Below are 21,361 nucleotides of genomic sequence, written 5' to 3'. Positions count from 1 at the left end.
TAATCACATATGTAACACCCAGGCCCACTGTATTTTCACTTTACAGTTTTGTTGTTAAAGGAACTAGCTAATACATAATATCCTCAAAAAACAATCCAGTTTTACCGGCAAATGAATATCAAGGGTCATTCTTTAATAATTAGAACAAGAAGCCACATTCTCCCTTAATGCAATTATAATTATCACTAACTAATTATAATGACTGCCTTTAGAAAACATACTAAGAGGTGTTAGTGAAGGCTGTACTCCAGAGAAAGAAAGATTTATGTTTACGCAGGACCACAAGAACAGATGGAGATCCACAGAAACAGGGGAAGGCAATTCAGCCTCATAAGCCTGTCCAGTAACCCAACTGATAGTGGCAAATCTGTATCTTAACTCCATCTTTGTTCTATATCTATCGTCAGTGGCATTGTCATATTGTCACTGGACTAGTAATCCAGAGACACCCGGGTAATGGGCAGCACGGTAGCACAGTGATTAACACTGCTGCTTCACAGCGCCAGGAGCCCGGGTTCGATTCTTGGTTTGGGTCACTGTGTGGAATTTGCACATTCTCCCTGCTATTTGCTATTTTGATACACATCCAGATGCCTTTAGGGAAGGGGAGGGGCGGGTCTTGGGGGTTGAGGAACAGTATCCCAGATTTCCCCTATCCTGTAAGGAGAGTTTGTGATATTGCACCTGAGAAGCCATGCTTTAATTTTAAGGTTACGTCTCCGTGTTCTGGATTGCCCCACAAGAATAAATATTTTCTCACTATCTACCCTATCACTTCCTTCAATCACCTTAAACATCTTGATTATATGTCCCATTATTTATTCCACATATCTTTATACCTACAGTGTTTTTTTTACCCTTTGGGGAATGGTGGGGGAACTGCTGCGAGGATTTCTGAGCTGATTATCAGCCCGTTACACCACGTTGAAAATGCCTTCCATGGCCAACAAGTCCTGACATTAGACTTGAATCTAGAGCTTCTGGTCCAGCAGTGAGGACATTGCCACTCTGTCACAAGACCTCCGTTATACGACCCATTAATATTCTATATTCAAAGGCAGCCTAGTCTAGCAACCTGTTCTTATAACTTAACATTAGATTCACTAAAACGCATGGGACCAAGCTGTGGATTAAACTTGTAGAACAGACCCATAAGCCAATAGATCAAGGCTCAATCCTCAATGTCTTATCTACCCACAGCAAGAAATGGATTTACTGGACATAACTACACCTAACTTCAATCAGATAGGTTATTTGAGAATTAATATCTATTAAACCATCAGATAACAATATTTACGGAAACAGATCAGCTACTCTAGCCTTCAATCCAGGCTGACAACAAATTATCTGCCCGCTTTGTATTTGATTCAGTAGCTAAAGCCCAGCAGATAGTTCAGAGGAATTTAAAGGAACTACACGTGACTGAACCCACAGCAATGTGGTTGACTATGAAATGACCAAGTAAGTCAATCCTTTTGTGGCACAGTTCAGGATGGGCAATAAATGCCAGCCTTGCCAGTGATGCTCACATCGTAGGAACGAATGGGGAGAGAAACAGGTCATTACAATGCCCATGTTGCTTAAAGGGATAATGAGGAAAATAAATCTACAATTTAATAAGAACTTTCAAGAAAAGGCAAAGGACATTGGGTTTTATTTAAATAAAATTGACCTTCCATCACCTGAGGTGCAGTGATATCCCAGTGCCTTGGAAAAGCAGCCAGCATAATCAAGGACCCCACGCACCCCGGACATTCTCTCTTCCACCTTCTTCCGTTGGGGAAAAGATACAAAAGTCTGAGGTCACATATCAATCAACTCAAGAACAGCTTCTTCCCTGCTGCTGTCAGACTTTTGAATGGACCTACCTAATATTAAGTTCTTTCTCCACACCTTATCTGTAACTGCAACACTATATTCTACACCCTCTCATTTCCTTCTCCCCATGTACTCTATGAACTGTATGTTTTGTCTGTATAGCATGCAAGGAACAATACTTCGCACTGTATCCTAATACATGTGACGATAATAAATCAAAATAATCCTTCCAACATTTCCAGTTGCTTCTCAGGCAAATTTGAACTATTTCTCATTCTGTACAAGGCTTCACTACAAAGAACTAACTTTATTTAAACTTATATTACCTGGCATTTTAATTTCTTACTACGCTGAACAACTTACCTCAATCAGCATCTCTTTCATAATCTTACAACTTTCAGAGCAGATGGAAGTTTGTTTTCCAAATAAAAACAATTGTTCAATTTAAATTTCTAAATATTTATACCATGTCAGAGAGTTCTTCACCCTCGTTCTCCTCTCACTCACCCTCAGAGCTGATGCACATTTCTGCTGAATTCTCAGGAGTTGTTGCATAGGGATTGTTTCCTACTACTGGAAGGAGGCAGTCACTGTGGATATAACCAATCCGGGGCAAACTGAGTGTAGAAATGATCAGGTCTGTTGCTAGCTGACCAACATTACCCACAGACACAACTGGCTGCAACAGCAAAAACATCAGATAGTTGAGAATGATATGCTCACTGCACTTTGACTCAATCAAACTGATCCATTGTGCACCACAGAAATAAGAAATAATTTTGTAATTAGCCCCTTGATACACCATCCATCCCATTCATAATTAGTAGTTATTATGAGACACATGGCCAATATTCAGACCGCATTTGGAGTATTGTGATCAGTTTTGGGTCCCATATGTCAGGAAGGATGTGCTGACCTTGGAAAGGGTCCAGAGGAGGTTCACAAGAATGATCCCTGGAATGAAGAGCTTTTCGTATGAGGAACGGTTGAGGACTCTGGGTTTGTAGTCATTGGACTTCAGAAGAATGATGGGGGATCTTACTGTAACTTACAGGATACTGTGAGACCTGCATAGAGTGGATGTGGAGAGTATGTTTCCACTAGTAGGAAAAACTAGAACCAGAGGGCACAGATTGTCCCCAGGCTAAAGGGACGATCCTTTAAAACAGAGATGAGGAGGAATTTCTTCAGCCAGAGAGTGGTGAATCTTTGGAACTCTTTGCCACAGAACACTGAGAAGCCAGGTCAGAGTGTCTTTAAGAGAGAGTTTGATACGTTCTTGATTAATAAGGAGGGCAGGGGTTATGGGGAAAAGGCAGAAGAGTGAGGATGAGAAAAATATCAGCCATGATTGAATGGCAGAGCAGACTCAATGGACCAAGTGGTCTAATTCCACTCCTAGTCTTGTATGGGATGACACAGTGGTTAGCACTCCTGCCTCACAGTGCCAGGGACCTGCTTTCAATTCCAGCCTTAAGGTCGCTGTGTGCATGTGGAGTTTGCACATTTCCCCCGTGTCTCCATGGTTTTCTCCCACAGTCCAAAGATGCATGGATTAGCTTGATTGGTCATGCTAAATTGACCCTAGTGTCAGGGGGATTAGCATGGTAAATATGTGGGGGTTACAGGAATAGGGCCTGGGTGGGATTGTGGTCGGTGCAGACAGGATGAGCCAAACAGCACTGTAGGATTCTATGCAGCAGTGCACGTGAATACAAAGATAGCAGCAATAAGGCCTTTGTCTTACCACCTTATTTTTACATTTAGAATACAAAACATCTCACCATCCATGTGCTGTCCCACTGCTTTGCTCCCCTCATTTTCATTCACCAGTTGTAGACTTGGTATTGTGAATATGCTTTTCAGGAATATCCCTTGTGTCAAACTATATTCTATCTCTCTATCCCATTTTCTTTTTCTTCCTACACAACAGCCACCACCCAAGTTCTGGCAGCCAAGGTGGTACAATAGCTCAGGATGCTAAGAAAATCTCTCTACATTGTACCATGGGGAGGGTTAGATATGAAATCTCATTTTATTTCCCACCCTCTCTCTCCATGCAGAAAATGTAATATTTTATTTCAAAATTGATCATGTAGATAAAAAGATGAAAGACTTCCATTTATAGAATACTTTTCACAATTATCAGATGTCTCAAAACACTTTACAACCAATAAAGAATTGTGTTCACTGTTGTAATGTATGAAATAACAGCCAATGTTTGCACAGCAAACTCCTACAAACATCAAAGTGGTAATGACCAGACAATCTGATATAATTTTGATATCTGAGGGATAAATATTGGTCAAGACACCATGGATAACTCTTCTGTAGTTCTTCAAAATATCGTCATGGGATCTTTTAGGTCCACCCAAGAGGACAGACAAAGCCTCAGCGTAACGTCTTATCTGAAAGACAGCACCGCTGACAATGCAGCACCCCCTCAGTGATGTACTGCGGGTCAGACAAGATTTTTGTGCTCAAGTCATGAAGTGGGCATGGGTCCAGAAATTTGTGACTCAGAGGTGAGGGGCTTACCAAAAAGCCACTGCTGACACAATGCAGCAGTCTACTATAATCTGAGGGTTCATAGAAGCAGTATTCTCCTGTATAAATGGTCAGTTGGTCATCTGTGACACTAAACAACATTACCTGAAGGCTATCAACAATTTTGCATGTGGAGTGAGATGACATAAGGAGATCTGGGGATAGCGTGGGGAAAAAAAGCATTGAGGTGGATGATCAGCTATATTTGTTTGGAAAGGTGCAGTAGGCTTGATAGGCTGAATGGCCTTCTCCTGCCCTTAAGTTCCTATGTTTCCCATTTTTACTCAGCCAGTATGCAGCCTTTGGAACTAGGTGACCAACCACTCTGTCATCCAGTTGGGTGAAACTATCTTCCCCTGGTTCCATTCTAATCTTGGTCAAGACATCTCATACAATGCATTCTCTTTCCGCTCCTGCAACAATACTTCCAGAATTCCTCAATAACCTCTCTCCAATACCCTCCTACCATACATCCACGAATGTGCCCAAAGAGAACAGCAAAATCACAGATATTGGGAATCAGGTACAAGAACAAAAAAAACATAATGTCAGGTCAAGTACGAGAAGGACAAGACATTTTAGGTGCAGCCCCAATTGGTGTCCTACCACGAGGCTGGCTTGCACTGAAGCCCAGCACCTTCTGTCCAAAGATGTGTGGGTTAGTTGGATTGGCTATGCTAAATTGCTCCTTAGTGTCTAAAGATGTTCAGAGTAGGTGCATTGACCATGCTAATTTGCCCCTTAGCATCAGGGGGGATTCACAGGGTAAATATGTGAAGTTATAGGGATAGGACCTGGGTGGGATTGTGGTCAGTGCAAGCTCAATGGCCTCCTTCTGCACTATAGGATTCTATGATTCTAATTCTATAATTCAAAACACCAGTTGTTTTGAAAGTTTATTTACTATTGTCACAAGTAGGCACTGCAATCCCTAGTCGCCACACTCTAGCACCTGTTCAGGTACACTGCAGGAGAATTTAGACGGCCAGTGCACCTAACCAGTACCTCTTTTGGACGGTGGGAGGAAACCGGAACAGCTGGAGGAAACCCACAGACACAGGGAGAACGTGCAGACTCCACAAACACACAGTGACCTGAGCTGGGAATCGAACCCAGGTCCCTGGCGATGTCAAACAGCAGTGCTAACCCACTGAGCCACTCAAAACCCGTGTTTCTGGCACGTTCCACACAGAATGACATGTCAGAATTTCACAACGCACAAACAGGCCATTCGGCACCTACTGGGCACCAACACCATATTAATAGGGGATTACACATACAATGTTTCAGATACCCCAATACCAAGGGGCTATTTTAATGGAAGAGTTTTGTTATAAATACCAGAATCGACACTAAAGATCCCACATCAATGTTGACCAGAATCTATTGCACTTTATTCAGACTGCACAGTCAATACAGCAGCTACCTACCATGATGAGAGTATAACCCTTCAGATTGACACAACAATTCCCACTCGGGATGAAAACCGCCTCCATTCTGCTGCCTTGAGGATGGACAACTCCAACCGCCACCCGCCTGCTGGCGCGTTCTAATCACGTCATGGAGGAGGGGACCTACCACACCGACTATCGCGCATGGGCGCGCCCGTTTTGTTTTCTAAAAACCAAACTTTAGCGCGAAGCAACCCGCCACGGCTGTTGCTTAAAATTCAACCTATCGAGGCCAGTTCCTGGGGATTTTGGTGTGGGGGCGTTTCGCTTACGAGTCAGGTGGGTGGGTAAATTCCCGCTTGACTTTAGCGCTAGGATTTCAAACCCTCGAGCATGCTGCAGCTGCGCAGCAAGGGGGCGGACCTTAATTATAACGGGCGGCGGAGCTCGGAGGAAACTGTAGGCGGGGGCTCCCCCTCCTTTTGGGGAGCTGTCCCCTTTTTCTTTGTCCGAACGTAATTTAAGTTTGTTTACTTGTTTGACCCGAAAAAGGTGTAGGCGGGGGCTTGATAGCCGTTGGTAAGGGGCGGGGCTTGCTCGACCCCGGTGAAAGAGCGGAGTTCCGGAGACAGTCAGCAAGGGGGACGGGTTTGGTGATCCTGGGTAAAAGGCTTTATGACCGAGGGGCGGAGCTTAGGATGGGATTCGGTTTGGTAGCCATAGCTGCTGGCGTCGATTGGCCTGTGTGTTTGGGGGTGGAGCTTGACGACTGTCGGAAATAGCTGAAGGGGGGGGCAAGGGGCGGAGCTTATAGAGAGGCGGAGTTGTATAACCGTAGGCATTGGCGCTGGTGGGACTGTAGGTTCGGAGGCGGGGCTTAACTTGGGGGCGTGGCCTATCTATGGGGCGGGTCCTGGTATGTGGCGGGGCGGAGCTATTGGGCGGGGTTCAGAGGTGCTTGTTGGGTATTGGACACAGGCGCTCTGCTGATTGGAGGAGTGGGGTGGGGCTTATTGGCCGTTGGGGCTGGGCTGGAGGTCAGTGGTAGGCGGTGGTGGTTTGTCGTTGAGCTCAGTGTTAATCCCTGGTTAGATAGTTTTCAACATGTCACTACCGCCGCAGAAGGCCTCCGAACTTAAGCAGATCATTCACAACCAACTGACCCAGGTGAGCCAGCACTGTGTCCCCCGCTCGGGCACGTCGGAGAGGGAGAGAGGACTCGGCTTTGAAGCCTCTCTGTTGCTATGATGTCGTTTGAAGCATCTATCCTATCCTCCCTGAGGCCCTGCTCCTTCTGGAGATTTAGAGAGGGTTTGAGGAAAAACCCTTTCAGCCAGAGTGGTGGGAATCTGGAATTCGCTGCCTGAAAGAGTGTTAGAGGTGGAAGCCCTCACGACGTTTAAGAAGGACTTGAATCGCCATAGCATACAAGGTGACAGACCTTGCATGGAAATGTGACTAGAATAGCTGGGTGCTTGATGGCTGGTACAGGGTCTGTTTCTGTGCTGTAAAGCTCTGACTCTATGGCCTTTAATTATTATAATAATTCATAAGAACATAAGAAATAGGAGCAGGTGTAGGCCATCTAGCCCTTCGAGCCTGCCCCGCCATTCAATAAGATCATGGCTGATCTGTTGTGGCTCAGTTCCACTTTCCTGCCCTCTCCCCATAACCCTTAATCCCCTCTCTTATCAAGAACCCATCAACCCGCTTCTTAAAAATATTTAGCGAGGCAGCCTCCACCACTTCAACGGGCAGAGAATTCCAGAGATTCACCACCCTTTGAGTGAAGAAGTTCCTCCTCAACTCTGTTCTAAACCGCCTCCCCTTTATCTTGAGGCTGTGCCCCCTAGTCCTACTGTCTTTTTTGAGCAGGAAGAGTCTCTCCACCTCTATCCTATCCATCCCATTCATCATCTTATACGTCTCAATGAGATCTCCCCTCATTCTTCTAAACTCTAACGAGTACAAGCCTAGTTTATTCAGCCTCTCCTCATAGCTCAATCCCCTCAACTCCGGTATCAGCCTAGTAAACCTCCTCTGCACTCCCTCCAGGGCCAAATTATCCTTGCGCAGGTGCGGTGCCCAAAACTGCACACAGTACTCCAGCTGCGGCCTCACCAATGCCCTATACAGCCGCAGCAAGACCTCCCTACTTTTATATTCAATCCCCCTCGCTATGAAGGCCAGCATCCCATTCGCCTTCCTGACCACCTGCTGCACCTGCAAGCTGGGTTTTTGCGACTCATGCACAAGGACCCTGAGGTCCCTCTGCACCGTCGCCTGCTGCAGTTTTTCGCCACGTAAGTAATAGTCCTTCCTACCATTCTTCCTACCAAAGTGGACCACCTCACACTTGCCAACATTAAATTCCATTTGCCATTTCCTGGCCCATTCGCCCAGCCTATCTAGATCCTTCTGCAGACTCTCCACACCCTCCGCACAATTTGCCTTTCCCCCAATCTTGGTGTCATCAGCAAATTTCGACACCCTGCACTCGGTTCCCTCCTCCAGATCATCTATATAAATGGTAAATAGCTGAGGCCCCAGCACCGACCCCTGGGGCACCCCACTCTTAAGTCTTTAAATTAGAATTTTGTAAATGTTGGAAATCTGAAATATAAAAACATAAAATTCTGGAAATGCTTATAAGACTGGTAGTATTTGATTCTGTTTCTCTTGAATGATGCTGCCAGATGTGCTCCATATTTCCAATGTTTTCTGTTAATTCAATTTTATAATTTTGTTGCCTGTATCCACTGCCCACTTCAGCCTCTTATCCATCCATTGGTTTGAAAAGCTTTGAGTGTACTAGCAGAAGCTGTCAGTTCCTTCTCCCAGGTAAACCTGAGCATGATTGTCACTGTATAAAAGAGGCAAGCAGCTGGCGTGAATTACTCCACCACCAAATTCTACTAGACTTGTCAATGCCCCTGTCTGACCCAGAACCAGCATAAAGTTGTCTTCTGCCTTGCTGACTTCCTTGCCGTGAGTGGGCAAAGATTAGGAGCGTGAGATTGAAACTCAATTAGAAATAGAAGGGCAGTCCCTTCAAACGAGGGACTGCAACTGCTTGCCCTCTGTGTAAATGTGAAACATGGTTCATCCAGCGTATAAAAACTATCCAAAGACTGTCAGCACACCAGAGCTGCAGGCTTGTGTGTGTTTTTAAAAATTGCTTTAACCTTGGGGTTGGGAGGGGGTGAGTAGAGGTTGCTATTTGTTGCTAAGTGTGTAACGCTGTCTTAAGTCATAATGTTGTGAGTTCAACTTTGACTCTAGAGATTTGAGGAACTGTCTTTCAGATGAGATGTTAAACGCTCCAACTCCTCATATGGATGTGAAAGGTTCAGTGGCACTACTGTTTTTTTTAAAAAAAAAGCAGCATGGAAGTTCCTGTCAATATATATCCCTCAATAAGCATCACTACATGTTATATTGACTTGTCACATTGCTGTTTGTGGCAGCTTGCTGTACATTTTAAATGTATTTTATATTAAGCATGAAAGATAGAGAGCTCTTTCATTTATATTACATTTGTATTTCATGACTACAGGATGTCTCAAAAGCTTCACAGACAATGAAGTACTTTCTGACGTGTGGTCGCTGTTGTAATATAGGAAGGTGCAGTGACCAATTCGTCCACAGCAAGCCCCCAAAAACAGCAATCAGGTAAATGTCAGATAATTTAAATGACCAGATAATGATTTTAGTGATGTTGGTTGAGGGATAAATATTGGCAGACTTTTCACCTTTAAAAATGGCTCTGGGATCTTTTCCCATCTCAGTTTAATGTTTCAGCCAAAAAGATGGCACCTGAAACCCTCCCTCATTGGAGTGTTGGTTTAGTGTGGTGTCATACCCCTTTAAAGGGTGTTTCCTTGAAATGGTCATGTGATCCAATCAAGCTTGTTCTAGCAGTTGGAGTTATGGGCCTGTGGTGTTTAAGATCCTTTCTTTGGTCTGTAGTATGTATAGTTATTCCATTAATAAATCTTTGTTAGTTCACGGATCGGATTTTGACCTTTGTGTAATTGCCCTGCGTTGGCGATGAGGGTAGCATTAGAAGACCTCTGTGGCCAGTTACAATTCAAGACCAGGCCTCCACTGGATTTAGGCAGCAACAGTGAAATGTGAGTTAAGAATGCCTTTGATTGGGAAACCCAAAGCTTTTGATCCGATGTGAAACAGTGGTGTCATTACATTGAGTACCTTAAGTTATTCTTTGGAGCCAATGAAATAGATGGGGGGAGAGAAACGGCAGATTATCTTGTTGTCATTATTCGGATACTAAACATACAACTTCATCGTGAGCTTAACTTTAGAGATTGCACAGGTCACCCACCCTGAAAGTGCTCTCTCTGGTCTGCTTGAATCACCCTTGGGAGTGGCCTAATTGGCTGTGGACATGGATCCATATTGTTATTGTGGTATCTTTTCTAGGTGCCACGTTCGTGTCATTATCAATGGCCGTTGAAAATAGATGGATGTACTTGTGACTAGGTCCACAGCCTCAATGGTGATGATAGAGAAGTTACAGTGGTTATAGAGTGGTGCCATCTGATGTGAGTGGGAGTTAAGAGTGTCTGTCTGTCTGAATGGGGGTGACGTGTCTCCCAGCAAAAGAAACGTCCTTCTCAGCATCGCATCTTGCCATCCATAATTTGTTGAGGTCCTGGTGTCAGATAACAGCTTAACTTTCACCAGTGAGGAGCTTCATTAAATTGAGTTTAGCATGTTAAAACAGCTCCTTATCATCCAACGTTCAATAGGTTGGCAGAGAGCAGTCCAGACCTTTAAGGCAGTGATGAAAAGATAGTCCCCAGGCTCCCTGAAAACTGAGGGACAGCATGGTGACACTGTAGTTAGCACAACCTCACAGTACCAGTGGATTAGGCTGGAATTTTGGACCAGGGTAAAATGCTGTTTTAGAGGATTGGTGCAGATTGGACAGGCCTAATGACCACCTCCTGCACTGTAGGAATTTTTTGGTTTTTAAAGTTTCAAGGTTTCTGATAGATTGGTTGTTTGGGAAACCATCATGGGGATGAATATTTAACGGATATGCCTGGATCTCATATTTCCAAAGTTGGCGTGAAAGTGGAGATAAAGCAGGATGCCCAAAAGCCGTGTTGTGGTTCAAGCAAACCAGAGCGCGGTTTCAGGACGAGCAATCAGGTTTTGCAAGGAACTTTGGGAGGGGTGCAGTATGAATCCCAGGTGAAAAAGACTGGGCCAGTGTCGTACATCGTTGACATTCAAGGAAATAGAGTACGGAAACATGTGGATCATGTAAGGGAGAGGCAAACAAGTTTCGCTCCAAAGGAGCTGTCAAGTATTGTTGTGCCGGTAATGGTGGTGCCATCCGTTGAGTGGAGGTGAAGGGTATCCCTCTCTCTGAATGGGGGTGACGTGTCCACCAGCAAAAGAAACAACCTTCTCAGCTTCAGCAAGTGGGGAGAGCACTAGCCCAAGCAGTTCATCACTGGTTGGACGTTCATCGAGCAGAGAGTGAGAGCAGATTGCCCCAGCGAGAGAAGGGCCTGCCCGGGAGCTTTGTCATTCCCAATGAGTTCGGAAATCATCAGAAAGACCGGACTTGTGATGGACTGTATTTGATGCCCTGCTAGTCTTGGGGTTTTTTGTAAATGGTTACTTATCTGTTATGTATATAGTTTGATTTTTAAAGGGGAGGATGTGATGCCTTAGCCCTTTAAAGAGCATTTCCTTGAAAGGGTCATGTGACATGCTTGCCCATTGGGTGCTTTGTTGGGAACTCACTGAGACTTGCCTGTACTTGTTCTAGCAGTTGGAGTTTTGGGTCTGTGGAGTTTAAGACCTTTCTCTTTGCTCTACAATATGTTTAGTTATTCTGCTAATAAACATTTCTTTGTTCACTGACCAGATTTTGAGTCTTGCCTCACTGCACTGCATTTAGGTTACATAAGAACATAAGAACATAAGAAATAGGAGCAGGAGTAGGCCATCTAGCCCTTCGAGCCTGCCCCGCCATTCAATAAGATCATGGCTGATCTGTTGTGGCTCAGTTCCACTTTCCCGCCCTCTCCCCATAACCCTTAATCCCCTCTCTTATCAAGAACCCATCAACCCGCTTCTTAAAAATATTTAGCGAGGCAGCCTCCACCACTTCAACGGGCAGAGAATTCCAGAGATTCACCACCCTTTGAGTGAAGAAGTTCCTCCTCAACTCCGTTCTAAACCGCCTCCCCTTTATCTTGAGGCTGTGCCCCCTAGTCCTACTGTCTTTTTTGAGCGGGAAGAGTCTCTCCACCTCTATCCTATCCATCCCGTTCATCATCTTATACGTCTCAATGAGATCTCCCCTCATTCTTCTAAACTGTAACGAGTACAAGCCTAGTTTATTCAGCCTCTCCTCATAGCTCAATCCCCTCAACTCCGGTATCAGCCTAGTAAACCTCCTCTGCACTCCCTCCAGGGCCAAAATATCCTTGCGCAGGTGCGGCGCCCAAAACTGCACACAGTACTCCAGCTGCGGCCTCACCAATGCCCTATACAGCTGCAGCAAGACCTCCCTACTTTTATATTCAATCCCCCTCGCTATGAAGGCCAGCATCCCATTCGCCTTCCTGACCACCTGCTGCACCTGCAAGCTGGGTTTTTGCGACTCATGCACAAGGACCCCGAGGTCCCTCTGCACCGTCGCCTGCTGCAGTTTTTCGCCCCGTAAGTAATAGTCCTTCCTACCATTCTTCCTACCAAAGTGGACCACCTCACACTTGCCAACATTAAATTCCATTTGCCATTTCCTGGCCCATTCGCCCAGCCTATCTAGATCCTTCTGCAGACTCTCCACACCCTCCGCACAATTTGCCTTTCCCCCAATCTTGGTGTCATCAGCAAATTTCGACACCCTGCACTCGGTTCCCTCCTCCAGATCATCTATATAAATGGTAAATAGCTGAGGCCCCAGCACCGACCCCTGGGGCACCCCACTAGTCACCAACCGCCAATCCGAATAGCACCCATTGACCCCCACTCTCTGCCTCCTATTTGACAACCAATCCTCTATCCACGCTAACACCCTACCCCCAACTCCACGTCCCCTGACCTTCTGCAATAACCTCTTGTGAGGTACCTTGTCAAACGCCTTCTGAAAATCCAGAAAGACCACATCCACCGGCTCTCCTCTATCCACTGCCCTAGACACATCCTCATAGAACTCCAGTAAATTTGTCAGACACGACTTCCCTTTAATGAAACCGTGTTGCGTCCGCCCTATCAAGCAATTCCCTTCAAGATGCCTCGCAATTTCCTCCTTAATGACGGATTCTAACATTTTACCTACCACAGACGTTAAACTAACCGGCCTATAATTCCCCGCCTTTTGCCTGGCACCCTTCTTAAACAACGGCGTAACATTAGCCGTTTTCCAATCTTCCGGCACTTCCCCGGAATCCAGCGACGTCTGGAAAATAACCACCAAGGCATCCACTATCACCTCCGCCATTTCTTTCAGAACCCTCGGATGCATTCCATCCGGTCCTGGCGACTTGTCCACAATCAGCCCCTCCAGTCTGTCGAGCACCACCTCTCTAGTAACAGTAATGTCATTAAGACCCTCCATTCCTACCACCTTTCCATCGCTAACACCCGGCAAATTATTCACGTCCTCCTCCGTGAAGACAGAAACAAAAAAGTTATTCAAGACCTTAGCCATATCCCCATCCCCTACCACTAGCTCCCCTTTCTCATCCTCTAAAGGACCAACATTCACCCTAGCCAGCCTCTTCCTTTTTATATATTTATAAAAACTCTTGCTATCCTTTTTTATATTAAGTGCTAGCCCAGCCTCATAGCTTCTCCTACCCTCCTTTATCAACTTCTTTGTCAATCTTTGTTGACATTTAAACCTTTCCCAATCCTCTTCTCGCCCACTGCTCTTAGCTACTCTAAATTCCTCCGCTTTTAATTTAACACTTTCCTTCACCTCCTTCGTTATCCACGGCTTATTACCTCTCTTCCTACTGTCCTTTTTAACCATCGGAATAAATTTCTGCTGAGCACCAAGAAAGATCTCCTTAAAGATCCTCCACTGCTCCTCAGCAGACCTACCTTCCAACGCACTCCCCCAGTCCACATTCGCCAATTCTTCTCTCATCCTACCATACTCCCCTCTATTCAAACAAAGGACGCGTGTCCGGGAACCCACTTTCTCCTCCTCCTCCATCTGCACCAGAAACTCCACCATACAATGATCACTCTCTCCAAGAGGATCCTTCACCGCAAGGTCCCTAATTCTACCCGTCTCATTACATAGCACCAGATCCAAGATAGCTCGCTCCCTCGTCGGCTCCAACACACACTGTTCAAGGAAATTATCCCGGCAGCATTCCAAGAACTCCTCCTCGAGCCCACCTCGTCCAACATGGGTCGACCAATCAATATGCAGATTGAAATCTCCCATAACTACTGCCGTCCCATTCCTGCACGCCGCACTTATTTGCGCGTTAACAGCCCGCCCCACCTCCAGATCATTATTCGGGGGCCTATAGACGACACCCACCAGCGTCTTCCTCCCTTTGCTGTTCCTAATCTCCACCCACAACGATTCCACGTTCTGCTGTTTGGCTCCGATATCATCCCTTGCTACCACCTTGATACTATCCTTAATCAGCAGAGCTACGCCACCCCCTCTTTCCTCCTGCCTATCCTTCCTAAACACTTGATAGCCCTGTACATTCATCTCCCAGTCCCTGTCACCTTGCAGCCACGTCTCTGTAATGGCCACCAGATCGTATCCATTTGTGTCGATCTGCGCCACCAGCTCATCCACTTTATTCCGAATGCTTCGTGCATTCAGATAAAGCGCTTTCATCCCAGCCTTCACCTGGACCCTATTTGCCGTAACGCCACCACTTGGGACATCCTCGGCCTCTTCCCTTACCTGTACCCTATCCTTAACTTTAGACCTCGTAGCGTCACCTACCCTCGCACCCTCCCCCCCCCTAATTAGTTTAAAGCCCTGTCTACAGTCCTCTTTACTCGATTCGCCAGCACTCTGGTCCCAGCACGATTCAGACCAACCCCATCCCGCCCGAACAAGTCCCACCTACCCTAATACCAATTATCTCTTCAAATTTCTAGAATGGGACTTGAATTTATGAAGTACTGATTCAGCAATGAGAGGGGAAGACAGTAGCGCAGTGGTATTGTCACTGGATTAGCAATGCAGCAACCCAGGATATTCTTTGGGGACCTAGGTTTGAGTCCCACCATGACAGATGGTGGAATTCGAATTCAATTAAAAGTTTAATGGTGACTAATGAAACCATTGTCAATTGACATGTAAACCCATCTGGTTCACTAATGCCCTTTAGGGAGGGAAATCTGTCATCCTTACCTGATCTGGCCTATATGTGACTCCAGACCCACAGCAAAGTGCTAGACTCTTAAGGGCAATAATAAATACTGGCCCAGCCACCGATGCCCATGTCCCATGAAATAAATTTTTTAAAAGTGCATATTGGAACTCAGAAATCCTAATGGAAATTTGGAAGTTCATAATCAGACTTTTAAATCCAACTTGGACTCATGGGCCGAAAGTCATTTCCTCTAAGTTAATGCTAAAATCTCAACCTTTGACTTTACATGGTGATAGTAAAAGGAGACGAGAGGGTTGATCCCAAAATATGTTTCCTTTTTCAGTAACTTATGTCAGCTTTTTCTTCAAATACTCCTCCTGATCTTAACAATTTGCTGTGAAGGAATTGAGGGCTTTAGCTCCATCCTGATAAAACACTATGGCCTTGATTTTGTGATAGTAAAGGTGAAACTTGAGGACCACCCCTCTTTCTCCTCCTCCCCCACCCCGCAGCAGGAAATTATTTGAATTTTTGAGATTCCGTTCTTGTCGTGAAAAACCTTGAAATTGAACACTGGCTGTGTAAACCTAGTTTTGTATTTGTGGGGCAAGTCAAATTTCTCCAGTTCTGAATTTTTCAATTGTTAAAATGTTTGTTTTTATTGTAGCTTCAATCTTAGTCCAATCATCACTGCTTTTTCATCGTTTGATCATTTAAATTAGTAGTGAAGGATATTCAGGTTTTGTTGTGTGAATAACTCAATGTGATTGGTGGCTTTTCTGCTTGCTGAAGCCACTGTGGCTGCAGGGATAGGCAATAAATAATGGCCCAAACAGCAATGGCCGGCCACATCCCATGAACAAATGGGAAAGAAAACCAGGATCTTTGTGGGAAGTCTATTCTGAAGCTTGTTTGTTTTTGGTTTCCCTATTTTATCTCACATTTGTGGATTTACTTTCTCAACATTGCTAATTAAGATCAGGTTCAATCATACGAATTTAATAAATAGTTCAGGAATCTAAAGATCATGTTAACCATTTGTGCAATCGAAGTGATTTGAGGCAGCATCAGACTTAAGTCCAAGACTATTGAAGTTTAGATGATCACATTAATATTGTTTGCATGTGCCACAAGGAGATTCTTTTTCCACCCCATATGTAGTACATCTGAGCAGGAGTTATTTTTCGCCAGAGTACCAGTTCAAGTTTGTTTATTTATTAGTCACAAGTAGGTGAACATTAACACTGCAATGAAGTTACTGTGAAAATCTCCTAGTTGCCACACTCTGGCATCTGTTCAGGTACACAGAGAATTTAGCACGGTCAATGCATCTAACCAACATGTCTTTTGGACTGTGGGAGGAAACCGGAGCACCTGCAGGAAACCCACTAGACACGGGGAGAACATGCAGACTCCACACAGGCAGTGACCCGAGGCCGGAATTAAACTCTGATCCCTGGCTCTGTGAGGCAGCAGTGCTAACCACTGTGCCAATAAGATATATAAACGGGTTTTTTTTGCAGGATGCAAATCTTTTTTTGGTCTGTTCCTTTTTAAATTTAAACCTGTGCAGCCAGTTTGCAGCTTGCCAACATTTATAATATTCTAATTATTTTTTGACCAGATGAACGTCCATGAAAAAATCAGAGAAATCTTAGCAGAGTCAGTCCGGGACGAGCTAGCTGTTTCTTCACAAGTTTTATCGGAGGCTGATCTTGTTAAAGCATTACAGCGACGTGGCATTGTAGACGATGTCATGAAGGAGCTCCAGTTTTTAACTGTAAGCCTTTTATTACAATGAGAAGCATATTTCCTAAACATTCTCCAGTATTAAAATCCAAGAATCAAAAAAGCTCATTTACAAAGAAAATTGTTGTTTTATATTTAATGTCATTACTGAATAGTGTTGATGTAAAATATCATGAGAATCAATGTCCCCGTTAAAACAAATGCACATGTTTGCAATCAGGGACCAGACAATTATGTCATTGGACAGCTGCAATGAAGCTGCTGTCCCCTTCTCTCCAGGGGCTGCAGCATAGAATTGTAGCATGGCTACTGCACAAAAGGAGGCCATTTGGGCCGTCATGTTCATGCTGGCCCTCGGCAAGCACAACTCCATTGGACACGATGCCTTCACCATATCTTATAACTGTCTAGTTCTGTTCTTAAAAACCATGATTGAATCTGCCTCTACGCTGGGAGAACATTTCAGATCCTATCCACTTGCTGAATAAAAGCTTTTCTTCATGTCACCTTTGATTGTTTTGCCATTCACCTTAAATCAGTGTCCTCTGTACCTCAACTTTTCTGCCAATTTGCTCTGCCCTGACCCCTTGTGATTTTGAAGACCTCAATCAAATCTCAAACTTCTCTATAAAGAGAACAGCCACAGCTTCTCCATTCTCATTCCTGGAATTATCCTCATGAATCTTTTCTGCATCCTTTCTCTAATGTTTTTGTGTCCTTCTTAGTGTGATGCTCAGAACTGGCTGCAATACTGCAGTTGAGGTTGACCCAGTATTTTACAAAGATTCACTATAACCTTTTGTTAGGATTCTATTTATAAAGGTCAGTGTCTCATTTGCCTTATTAACGGTTTTTGAACCTGCTATGCCACCTTCAACAATTTGTGTACATGTGCACCCGTGTCTTATAGAATTTAATATTTTATTACCTCCTCATCTTCCAACTGAAATGAATCACTTCACAGTTCTCTACGTTAAATTTATTTGCCATGTGTCTATCTATCTCATTATTCAATGATCAGCCATGATCAAAATGAATGGTGGAGCAGGTGCGAAAGGCCAAATGGCCTACTCCCAGCTTCTAATTTCTGTTTCTATCCCACCTGCCTATCTAAAATAAAATGTTGGAAAAACTCCAAGTCTGGCAGTATCTGTGGAGAGAAACAATGAATGTTTTGAGTCCAATATGACATGAACTCCACCAGCTTGTCTGTCCTCTACAGTTCTATAACTATCCTACTCACAGTTCATAATATTTTGTGTCATCCACACACAAATTGAGGTCATTAATATAGATCAGGAAAAGCACTGGTCCTAAATTGATTTCTGGGGAACCCCAGTCTGAAAAGTAACAATTCATTGCCTATTTCTTCTTCTCGATGCTCAGCCATTGAGGTTTATTAGAGCATTAGATTGATTCTGACATGTTGTTATAGTTGGTGTTTATTGTTACCAAGAGTATTACGAGCCATTTGATGCATTTTGTTTGCGCTAAGAAATAAATCTGACACAGATTAATGAGAAACTATTGTGAGGTATTGTTGGTTTAAAGAATGTTGACCACTCCCCTTCATTGATGCGTGGTCATGGCCAGTCTGGTAATATACAAACATCGAAAATAGAGACAAAAATAAACCATCGGATCCTTCAAGTCTGCTCTGCGATTCATTATAATGTTAATCATCCAATTTACTAACCTGTTTCTGCTTTCTCTTCCTCCTCTCTCTCTCTCTCTCTCTCTCTCTCTCTCTCTCTCTCTCTCTCTCTCTCTCTTCCCCCCCACCACCACCACCACCTTATCCTTTGATCCCTTTTCTGCTTATCTCAGTCCTAGATGATCTACCACATTTCAGACTGCTGGTTGTGGACTTCCCCACAATCCGGGAATATTCTTCGTACATCTACCTTGTCTAGCACTGTTAGAATTTTATGGGTTTCCATGAGATCCCCCTCAATCTTCTAAACTCCAGTAAATATTATCTTAACCGACTCATAAAATCATAGAATTCTACAGTGCAGAAGGAGGCCATTCAGCCCATCAAGCCTGCACTGACCAAAATCCCACCCCAGCCAACTGACACCAAGGGATAATTTAGCATGGCCAATCCACCTAACCCACACATCTTTGGACTCAATCTCTCCTCATACGACAGTCTCCCAGGAATCAGTCTGGTAAACCTCCTTCCATAGCAAGAACAACGTTACTCCGATATGGGGACCAGAACTGCATACAATATTCCAGGTGTGGCTTCACCAAGTCCCCGTATAACTGTAGAAAGACATGCCTGCTCCTATATGGGAATCCTCTCGCTATGAAGGCCAACATATCATTTGCCTTCCTCATTGTCCGCTGCATCTGCATGGTTAACTCCAGACTGGTGTACAAGGAAACCCAGGTCTCATTGCACATTCCCCTCTCTCAATCGAAAGCCATTCAGATAAAAATCTGCATTCCTGTCATTCTACCATGTGATAACCTCAAATTTATAAACATTTTACTGCATTGCCCACTCACTCAATTTGTGAAGCATCTTTGCATCCTCCTCAAAGCTCATTAAATGCAAGTTCTGTGAACATGCTATTTCCTTTAAACTCTGAACTTATTTGAATCTCCCTAGACAAGTTTTTGCCCCTCTCACCACAGATATAACCTAATCAAAGTTACATAAGAACATAAGAAATAGGAGCAGGAGTAGGCCTTCGAGCCTGCCCCACCATTCAATAAGATCATGGCTGATCTGTCAGGCTGGGTTTTTGCGACTCATGCACAAGGACCCCGATGTCCCTCTGCACCATCGCCTGCTGCAGTTTTTCGGCACATAAGAAATAGTCCTCCCTACCAAAGTGGACCACCTCGCACTTGCCAGCATTAAATTCCATTTGCCATTTCCTGGCCCATTCGCCCAGCTATCTAGATCCTTCTGCAGACTCTCCACACCCTCCGCCCAATTTGCTGTTCCCCCAATCTTGGTGTCATCAGCAAATTTCGACACCGTACACTCAGTTGCCTCCTCCAGATCATCTATATAAATGGTAAATAGCTGAGGCCCCAGCACCGACCCCTGGGGCACTCCACTAGTCACCAACCGCCAATCCAAATAGCACCCATTGACCCCCACTCTCTGCCTCCTATTTGACAACCAATCCTCTATCCACGCTAATACCCTACCCCCAACTCCATGCCCCCTTACCTTCTGCAATAACCTCTTGTGAGGTACCTTGTCAAACGCCTTCTGAAAATCAAGAAAGACCGCATCCACCAGCTCCCCTCTATCCACCGTCCTAGACACATCCTCATAGAACTCCAATAAATTTGTCAGACACGACTTCCCCTTAACGAAACCGTGCTGCGTCTGCTCTATCAAGCAATTCCCCTCAAGATGCCTCGCTATTTCCTCCTTGATGACAGATTCTAACATTTTACCTACAACAGACGTTAAACTAACTGGCCTATAATTCCCTGCCTTTTGCCTGGCACCCTTCTTAAACAACGGCGTAACATTAGCTGCTTTCCAATCTTCCGACACTTCCCCGGAATCCAGCGATGTCTGGAAAATAACCACCAAGGCATCCACTATCACCTCCGCCATTTCTTTCAGAACCCTCGGATGCATTCCGTCCGGTCCTGGGGACTTGTCCACAATCAGTCCCTCCAGTCTGTCGAGCACCACCTCTCTAGTAACAACAATGTCACTGAGACCCTCCAGTCCTACCACCTTTCCATCGCTAACACCCGGCAAATTATTCATGTCTTCCTCCGTGAAGACCGAAACAAGAAAGTTATTCTAGACCTCAGCCATTTCCCCATCCCCTACCACTAAGTCTCCCCTCTCATCCTCTAAGGGTCCAATGTTCACCCTAGCCAGTCTCTTCCTTTTTATATATTTATAAAAACTCATGCTATCCTTTTTTATATTAAGCGCTAGCCCAGCTTCATAGTTTCTCCTACCCTTCTTTATCAACTTCTTGGTCAATCTTTGACATTTAAACCTCTTCCAATCCTCTTCTCGCCCACTACTCTTAGCTACTCTAAACGCCTCCGCTTTTAATTTAAAACTTTCCTTCACCTCCTTCGTTATCCACGGCTTATTACCTCTCCTCCTACGGTCTTTTTAACCATTGGAATAAATTTCTGCTGAGCACCAAGAAAGATCTCCTTAAAGATCCTCCACTGCTCCTCAGCAGACCTACCTTCCAACGTGCTCCCCCAGTCAACATTCGCCAATTCTTCTCTCATCCTACCGTACTCCCCTCTGTTCAAACAAAGGACACGTGTCCAGGAACCCACTTTCTTCTCCTCCATCTGCACCAGAAACTCTACCATACAATAATCACTCTCCCCAAGAGGATCCTTCACCACAAGGTCCCTAATTCTACCCGCCTCATTACATAACACCAGATCCAAGATTTATAAAGACGCTCTTTTTGACCTTGTCCACTCTTCACTACTTTTTGAGAAAATTAGCCTAGTCATTCTCCAAAATCTCCCATCTCCAACTCAGTAAGTTGACCT

The 21,361-nt window shown here is 44.7% G+C and overlaps 2 protein-coding genes across 3 annotated transcripts in view; one reads left to right on the top strand and one right to left on the bottom strand.

Moving 5' to 3' along the window:
* psmg2 (proteasome (prosome, macropain) assembly chaperone 2) overlaps window positions 1-5,961 on the bottom strand; it is a 35,887-nt gene extending 29,926 nt beyond the window's left edge. Inside the window, exons 1-2 of the mRNA XM_080195004.1 lie at window positions 5,796-5,961; window positions 2,326-2,497 (exon numbers count right to left, since the gene is read on the bottom strand). Coding sequence (XP_080051130.1) covers window positions 2,326-2,497; window positions 5,796-5,861 — 238 coding nt within the window. The 5' untranslated portion in view covers window positions 5,862-5,961. The remainder of the gene's footprint in view (window positions 1-2,325; window positions 2,498-5,795) is intronic.
* An 808-nt stretch (window positions 5,962-6,769) lies between these two features.
* cep76 (centrosomal protein 76) overlaps window positions 6,770-21,361 on the top strand; it is a 48,729-nt gene continuing 34,137 nt past the window's right edge. The window contains exons 1-3 of one of the 2 annotated variants that reach the window (XM_080194685.1): window positions 6,789-6,923; window positions 9,313-9,428; window positions 16,725-16,880. In XM_080194685.1, the coding sequence (XP_080050811.1) occupies window positions 16,725-16,880 (156 nt within the window). In that variant the 5' untranslated portion in view covers window positions 6,789-6,923; window positions 9,313-9,428. Of the gene's footprint in view, window positions 6,924-9,312; window positions 9,429-16,724; window positions 16,881-21,361 lie in introns of both variants that reach the window. The other variant, XM_080194684.1, reaches the window with a different exon arrangement.

Source organism: Carcharhinus amblyrhynchos, chromosome 8 (genome assembly GCF_965287045.1).
Source record: "Carcharhinus amblyrhynchos chromosome 8, sCarAmb.v2.hapA, whole genome shotgun sequence".
In the NCBI taxonomy this organism is placed as follows: domain Eukaryota; kingdom Metazoa; phylum Chordata; class Chondrichthyes; order Carcharhiniformes; family Carcharhinidae; genus Carcharhinus; species Carcharhinus amblyrhynchos.
This window is presented reverse-complemented; position numbering and strand designations above follow the sequence as displayed.